The sequence below is a fragment of the Cynara cardunculus genome (assembly GCF_001531365.2).
Source record: "Cynara cardunculus var. scolymus isolate 2C chromosome LG 15, CcrdV1, whole genome shotgun sequence".
NCBI classification, from domain to species: Eukaryota; Viridiplantae; Streptophyta; class Magnoliopsida; order Asterales; family Asteraceae; genus Cynara; species Cynara cardunculus.
In genome coordinates, this window is record NC_037542.1 from 7,333,968 (window position 1) to 7,342,822 (window position 8,855).

General features: G+C 30.6%; 1 protein-coding gene across 1 annotated transcript; it reads right to left on the reverse strand.

Moving 5' to 3' along the window:
* Positions 1-1,900: 1,900 nt before the first annotated feature.
* On the reverse strand, positions 1,901-4,288 carry LOC112528689 (protein CRABS CLAW). The gene is made up of 7 exons (XM_025139710.1): positions 4,163-4,288; positions 3,794-3,928; positions 2,777-2,876; positions 2,621-2,669; positions 2,470-2,545; positions 2,263-2,310; positions 1,901-1,927 (listed from the first exon to the last, which is right to left on the reverse strand). Exons 1-7 carry the CDS (start codon positions 4,286-4,288, stop codon positions 1,901-1,903), a joined length of 561 nt encoding a protein of 186 aa, XP_024995478.1.
* Between the last annotated feature and the right edge of the window lie 4,567 nt (positions 4,289-8,855).

Here is an 8,855-nt window from a genome sequence, read left to right on the forward strand (position 1 = left end):
TTGGATTGTTCACTATGTCGGCGACAAAAGAAATAGGCTAATGCTCAAAATGATGTGCAGAAAGGTAATCATAACATAAAAGATAGGCTTAAGGCTAATGAGCTAACATAAAAATGAGCAAATGATAACCTTTATCATATTTATTAGCTTGTAATATCATGTAGTCTTAAGGTGAGACAAGTCAAGTTCTAGAGGTACATATCCAGGCGGACATAATCACATAAGAAATGAATTTGAGACTAATATCAAGTGTTGTATGCTCAAAATCTCACAATGTCTAAGCTCGTTCAAGAGATGAGCAAGCGTCTAATTTTGACCAACATGTTACAACTAATCTACTTAATGCTATCAAAATAGTACTTTAGAACTGACTTTGGTTGACATGTTGAGCATGCTCCCATACTACGACATGAGTTGGTAGGAGTTGGCGAGCTGAACTTGTTGGTTAAGTTTGCATGCCAAAAATGGCTTGCCAAAAACAATATTTGTCCAACTATTTTTAACTTTATCCAGTGTTAATCTTGGTTCCAGTTTAACTAGTCTTCGAATTTGCTGAAGACATTTTATTTTGGATCAATATTAAATACAATAATTAGACTTACATAATAACAATCTTACTCTTATCTTTTTCTCCTTAACATAAGCTATATTTCAGATCCAACAAGATTTCACTATTTCAAATTCTAAAAGGACTTTAGGATTGAAAATAGAGTTCGGATTCTAATAATGAACCAGATCCACAAACATATCGCATCCTAGATTTTCTCGGATCCCACGATTTGGATCTGATATATATTGGATTCTTTTATATATTTCAGATCCCAAAGCTTCTCATATCCTAATACATTTCGGATCCCACCTGATTACAAACATGATACTTCTAAAGTTAATTTGTCAATAAGATTTTATACACAACCATAAAAACATTTCTAAGTGTTATATCAGACGTATATGTGTAATCATCTAACGAAATGGTTGAGACCAACAACCTTAATAAAATAATATAAAATACTCAAGTTTATAGTATCACACAATAAAAACGTCATATCTAAAAGTATTACAATATGTTTATATGACGTTTTCAGATGTTCTAACAAGTTTATTAGAAAATTTATTAAAATAAAACGTCATATTAGCTATTTTATAGAACATTATTTCAAAAAATGTTCTATAAAAAGATGATTTATAGAAAACTTCTCAAAAATATCATTTAAAATATTCTATTAAGACGCTCGAAAGACATACAAAACTTTTTAAGTTGTTGATTTTTTTTTACTCGGATCAACATTCAAACTGTTTATTTAACTCTTATCTTTTCAGAAATCACCTGTTTACGCCATTCAAATTGTTAATCAAAAGAAGAAACACAAAAGGGTACGAACTTTGGTCATTCTAAATTCAGTGCAAGTGTTGCCATCAAAATAATGCCATTGCATTTGTAGCACAAAAACATCAATTGATTCAAAAAACTCATAATTCAACACAAAAAATGGGATCATTAAAACACTCATTCTAAGATTAGAAATATTAACCACAAGGGTGGTGCCTGATTAGTTTGAGCTTTGCTTCAAATGTCAAAAGTACCAGGAGGTCCCAGGTTTAAATCCAAGGAGGAATAAAGGTCACGGAGGTTCAAATGCGGTGACTCCGGGCTATCTGCAAAGCAGGTGGTCGTCCTGGGATTAATCGACTCGCATAACGGGTTGGATATCCAAATTAATAAAAAAAAATTAGAAATATTACATAAACATGCATGTCTTTAGATTGATACAAACATTAAATTACATAAATCCAACTTCTGCAATTAGTTTCCAGATTCAAAGTTTACACAATGTGGCATAATTAGTCCCTCAACTTCTTCGATCAAGGTAAATAGCTCGGAAAAAAGGTGCATATTTTGTTACTTCAATCCTGAAAGATCAAGACCCTGAAATACAAAATATGTCAAATGCAATCATGTTTATTTGTACAACCAATGTAACCTAATCAATTGAGATATTTATGGAAATGATGAGAGTTTATTTATTATGATTTAAATGTTTATGGAAGATGACTAGAGTTCATTACTTATGATCAATACTTTATATTAGAAAACAATCAAAACATTTATGAAATCACATGTTCATCAAATTAAATGGACGGTTGAGATTGAGTTGTATTGGTTGTATAAATGTAAATGGTTGCATAATAAGTCATCTTTCTCTTTTTATATTGGTTGTACAAATGTAAATGATTGTATAAGAAATATAGAAGATTTCTTACAGTGTTGATGCTCCCAGAGATGGATCCATTCGGTATGTGCCCTGCCCACTGTTGCAAACATTGAAACATCAATGTGATATATATATATATATATATATATATATAATACTTAAATTATACAGATTAATTTCATGTTTTATTTATTTATTTGAAATTAATGTAAAAAAATCAATGAAAATAAAATATTAATTAAGAAGAGATAATTACATTTTTTGCTGCGGTGCTGAAAGCTTCTCGATGAGGTATTTGAGGATTTGAAGCCTTTATGCGTTGGATTTCCTCCCTAATTATTTAAATTTTATATAATAAATGAATTAAAAATAAAGAAAAAAAAATGATTGGTTAACTAAGAACTCACTTCATGAATCGATTGTAAGCAGATGGTAGCCTGTGTTTCTTCTCAGGTGCTGCATGCCAGATTACAAACAAGAACCCATTAATTTTTGTTTTAAAATGCATTATGAATAATTAATTAGAGAAATTAAATGAATAAGGAAGAAGAAACGGTGAGTACGTTTGACGACGAAGGGAGCTTTCGGGGACGTGGGCTCGTTCGATGTTGATGATGAAGAAGATGAAGATTGACCCCTTTTGAAATCACCGGAGAAAGTAGTCTGCTTGCATATTTATAACACGGGAAAATTTATTAGATTCTACTTGTTTTAGGGTTTATGGGAATACAACGGTTTTTATTTCCATTATGTAACGATAAATGAGAGCAACAATGCAAAAAATATGGTCGTTTCTTGTTTCTATTTTGTTGGTACGAAAAATAACGAACGTATACAGTGAATTATATTACTTATGAAATCATTGTACTTGATTCTTATTATCAAGATGTTCATCATTTTTGAGCAATATTCCAAAAAAATATAGTACTTATAGAATATATACAAAGATTTGGAACGATTGTTCTTAATTTTAGTTTTAAAAAATCATTGGAATTTGTAAAAATATGGGCAAAAATGTCAATATCTTATAAGTATGGTCAAACACCATGATCCATTTGATATGCTACGGATAAAATAAGGGTTTTTTTGGTTCAGGCTGAGGAATGAAAACGACTGAGAATGAATTTTCATTCCTTCACGTTTAACCAGAAATGAAATTTTGGACTTTTAACGGAATGAACCCATTATATTATAGGAAACCAAACAGTTTCTTTTGTTTTCAAACCTATCGACACGAAAACAAGTTATACCCAACCACAAGTGTAATGTCTGGTTGGTTTTAAGTTTGGATTCCAAAAATCAAAAGTGTCTGGAGGTAAAAAAAAAAAAAAAAAGTAATTAATCACCCTTTTAACTAATTGTATTCAACTTTGAGTTGTAAAAAATCATCATTTCTATAACAATACATTTAGAAACACTATAGTTCATAAGAACAGATTGTGGCCACGGAGGTTCAATTGCGGTAACTCCGGGCTATCTGCAAAGCAGGTGGTTGTCCTGGAATTAGTCGGCTCCCATAGCGAGTTGGATATCCAGGTTATTAAAAAAATAACAGATGAAAAAGGAAAAGGGAAAAAAACCTGAAAAGGAGGAAGAGGGGGAGGTTGAAGAGGATGATCAAGAGGAGAAGGCCTAATGGTGAGAAATGATAAATTACTACAATGCCCACATTTCACTGTCACTGTATCCAACAGCCTCTTGCATGGTATCCCCACCTGCAAAAACCCCATTTATTCACCATAAACACACAAAAACACATCCTTGACACTATACACACACACACACACACACACACACACACATATATATATATATATATATAACCCTCTATGTTGAGTAATTATATATAGCTAGCTGTAGTACTTTTCTTTGTATCAATTTATGTATATTAGTTCTTCATGTTATTATGCAATGAAAACTATGAACTTTGTGGGGGAAAAAATGAATACCGCAAGAAGGGTATTGCAGAAGTTGCAACGAACGTAGCAAAGATGCTGATCTGAAGGAGTTTGAACAGCAGTATCCATGTTGGTGGCCTGCACCCTCTCGGCTTGCACTTCAAAGTTCATGATCATACAAATATGGAAACAAAGATGGATGAATTAACGAATGATGAGTGATTGCAGCAATACAGGTTTGGATGAATCGATGATTATGAATATGAAGAGATATGAAAAAAGTTTATTAGGGTTTTGATGGGGAAGAAGATATATAGGAGTAAAATTTAGGGTTAGGGAAGCTAGTTTGGTACATGAAAGTAGATAAATTTAGGGCTTCTACAACTAATGTCAACAGTACATTCCATTTTTGGCTTCCAAACGATTCACTTTTGCTACCTCCATCCCCTCCTCTCATATTAGCAAACCCCCATTTGATACTTTTTTTTATATGAATAAAATCATTAAAGAAAATAAAAATAGTTAAGATATGAATATTCATATGTGAATGATCGTTAAAAGGCTTAATGAAATCATTGTTTATGAAGAACAAATAGTTTGTATCTATATATTAATCAGACAACATAAGTCTGCATGATTTTTGCTTAATTGCTTGACTTTTTTTTCCCTCCTTTTTATAAATCGTTGTTATTTTATTTTTAAGAATAATTCATGTTTATGTAATTGGATTTATTAGAAAATAAAACGTAGACAACAAGAAAATAAAATTGGAATGTGATTATGCTTCTATGACCTAATATTTTAAAAGGAGACTTGGAAGAAAAAAAAACCCTAGTGGAATCAGGGATGGATCTAGAGATTTTTTCAAACGATGGTACCATTTGGCTATAAGAAAAACTATAGGAAAAAAATTTCAAACAGTGACATCTTTTAATTATAAGAAACAAATATACAAAAAAAAATCAATCGGTAGCACCATTTGACTAAGAAAATGTCAGTAACACGATTCGAGCTTGAGTTTGGGGTGGAATAAAAGCCTTCCAAACCAACTCTACCAAATAAATTTTTTTCTCATTGTAGTTTCAAAATGCACGATGACACACAATAGATTAATACGGCTGCACATTTCACGAACCTAAATTTTTTTACCCTTCGACGGAGTAATAATGCCACCGTAACCACCAAAGTAGGTCCGACCTTGAGTGGAATTGAGGGGAAGGGAGGTAGAATTAGAATATTATATATATATATATATATATATATTTATACACGTATATACATAGAGAGAGAGAGAGAGAAAGAGACTTGGGATCACGTGAGACGAACCTATTTTTATGAGACTCATGAGACCACTTTTTTATACTTGAAATTTCACAGCAAAATACTGTGAAGGTAACCTTCGAAATGTTTTTGTTGTGAAGGTTCTACTTTTTTTTATCTTCACAACGTTTTGCTATGAAGTTTCAAATATAAAAGAAGAGGTCTTATCGGTCTCACAAAAACATGTTGGTCTCACGTGAACTCAATCATATATATATATATATATGTATGTGTGTGTATGTGTGTGTATATATATATATATATATAATTTGTGTGCTATAAATTGTATGAAAACAGTTTCTATTACATAAATATAAATTTCAAATCAACTTCTATGCACTAGAACAAAATTGAGTTTATAGAACGCTCACAATCTCTAAGCGTCTCAATAGACCGCTTTATAAGGCTTAATTTATATGACCACAAATATAAAACGTCTATTTAAAAACGTCATAATAAGTTTATATGACACTTTTGGACGTTTTAACAAGTCTTTTAGAACATTTTTAATATAAAACATCACATTAACAACTTTATATGACACTTTTGAGAAAGTGTCCAATAAACTCAATTTTTTATGACACTTGTTTTATAGGACAGTTTTTCAAATAACGTCCTATAAAATTGCTAATTGGGGACGTTTTATATTAAAAGCGTCCTAAAAACATATTACGACGTCAAAAAATGTCATATAAACTTATTACAACGCCTTTAGATATGACACATTATTTTTTGGTCCTATAAACTAAGACCTATAAAAAGGTCTATTAGGACGCTTAGAAATTGAGAACGTCATATAAACCCGATTTTATTATAGTGATTAAAAATTTTAATTTACAGAAATATGACACTTGAATTTTATATGACTTTTCGTTAAATAATTTCTAAAGGGATGTTTGTTGGGGATATTAAAAGATAATTGAATAAAAATGTTAAATTATCATATTTGGTTCAAACAAGAAATAGAAGTGCAATAAAAAATGGTGTTTGGTTTCAGATAAATAATTAATCATTATAACTGATTTACGTAAAAATTATTTCTTCCTAAATCAGGTGAAATAGAAAATAACCAACAGATCGTCTTTCTTATCCCCCTTATCGTCTCTTTATCTCCTTCTCCCTTACTGTCTGTCCATCTATCTTTCTACGCCTCAAGTTTTCCTATCAACATTGTGATTCACCATATTGAAGATTTACCTCCATTTCAATTATGTTTTTCCATCTTGGTCAAAAAATGACGAATTCAGTTTAGGGTTTCTCGATCTATCAGATCCAAGATTTATCTCCATTTCAGATTGAAGCTTTCTCTTCGATTTATCACATCAGTTTGTTTCTTTGCTCCGATTTTGACTTATATATATATATATATATATATATATATATAACATCTTTGTTCTGATTTCTCTTCTACTCGGTTAGCATTTTCTGAGGAAAAAAGAAATCAGATATGGTTTTTCTTCTAACCAGTTAGGGTTTTCTGAGGGAGAAAGCAATCGGGGATGCTAGGTATTGTTGGAATCTTGGTGATCGAGGATGCATCTTAGATATAAAAGAATGGAGATCATGTCGTGGCAATGGAGATGTCGGGTACTCTTGGTGTCTTGGTGATGAAGATGTTCTTATGGAGATGATGGCGTTGTTTGATAACATTTTATCATCAAACATCAACGATACAAAATGTAAAATAATGTAATGAATATATTGATTCCCATTTTTATTCCTATTTCTTAAAACAAACGAAACACTTTATATCCGAGACCAAAAAAAAGAGTTTTACTTGAGATTCGGTATGTATGATGATATCAAATCAAAAGTAGGTGACAACATCATTTACGTTTTTATCGTAATTATGTAAAATAATTACGTATTTTGCAATCTTCAATAATCTTTCGTGTATTATTTTTTTTTAATACGACTTTTTTTCCTTATATAATCGCAAATTCTAAAACATGGTTTAGTTCATTTTTAGGACAATAATTTAATTCAATTTGTAAATTTTGAAGCATATCGATGTTTGTATTCACATATGAAATTTAATTCAATTTGTAAATTTTGAAATTGCTAACGACTTCAAGATGGAAAATCAGATGAAAAAAATCGATGATTATCAATATCCAAAAATTGATATAGAAAAATAGAAGATAAACTAAAATATCTGATTTTATCTGATTATTAACATAGATTGAATTTATCGATGATTTTTTTATATCAAAGTAACTCAACTATCGAAGTCATATTTTAGATAAATAAAGTAGTTACGATTAGATGCAAATGCATCAATCTTTCAGATCAGTTTACAAGCCAAAACAGTCAAACAAATATGAGAGGATATGGAATATTTATCTATTCAACTACTTTTGTGAAAACACGTTTTATTTAATATACAGTTGAAATTCCTATAATAGAAAGTCTAAACTCTACTGTATTTCTATCATTTCAAACTTAGATCGTTGATAGTACAGATACCAACACTTTATTGATTAGATTTCATATAATTATTGAGCAAATAGTTACTAAATTAAATTAAATGCACATTAAAATTGGTGTAATTGCAAATCTAAAAGGGGATATTCAAGGTATGTCGGGTATTTAACTTGTTTGATTATATAATCAAGTATTTCATGATATACAACTTCTTTTTCGTGCGGTTTAGGAGTCTGGTATGAACTGATTCTAACGTGTCGACTGTGGATTGTATTAAAAAAAATGGAATCCCAATGGCATTCGAGAGGTCATGATTTCTCCTAAAGCATTCGCTCAAGTTATAAAGTTCAAGAAAACTCTATGAATCGCAAAAAGAACTCCGTCCCTATATAATAAACTCGCACCTGTTATTCTAATTAAGGGAAATACCAAAAGTAGCCCTAAACCACAAACATTATTCAAAGCACGGAAAGTAAGACAAAAACTAAAATACTACTCACAAGACATTACTTTATTCTCCTGTACGTGAAACGTAACGGGGGAGTATTAACGATCCAAGCATTTAATGATTTAAAATTTGGTGTCTAGCTCATTTATTTCAAGTTCGATCGAGCTTAGTGATTCTCGGGTTCGAGTGATCAATATTGAACACAAAATAAAACTTGTTTAATTTGATGAATCGAGCTCTGTAACACCAATGTTTGGCTCGACTTGTTTGATTTTATATGTTATTTGAGTCAAGGAGCATACTCTTTTTTGATCTAAACATATTTATATGCTCATGAATCATACAATCAAAATATGAACAAACTTATAAACCTTAATCTATACTATCTTATAAAGCATTTGGCTAAAACTCTTAAAAACTTTTAAACCCGTTCATCCCTAAACGATTTCATCCATATCCGATTTCATCCCATATCTGAATTCGTGTAACTAACTGCAGATAAACACAATCAAATACATGATAAACATCTCATTTTAAATATAAAAAATCTAA

Bases quoted from the DNA above. Each gene is read 5' to 3' on its own strand.
- LOC112528689 (XM_025139710.1), bottom strand. From the start codon at position 4,288: ATGATCATGAACTTTGAAGTGCAAGCCGAGAGGGTGCAGGCCACCAAC. The intron at 2,877-3,793 runs GTTTTTTTCCCT...ATATGCAAGCAG, and splicing joins CCCCTCTTCCTCCTTTTCAG to ACTACTTTCTCCGGTGATTT. The intron at 2,311-2,469 runs GTAATTATCTCT...TGTTTGCAACAG, and splicing joins TCAGCACCGCAGCAAAAAAT to TGGGCAGGGCACATACCGAA.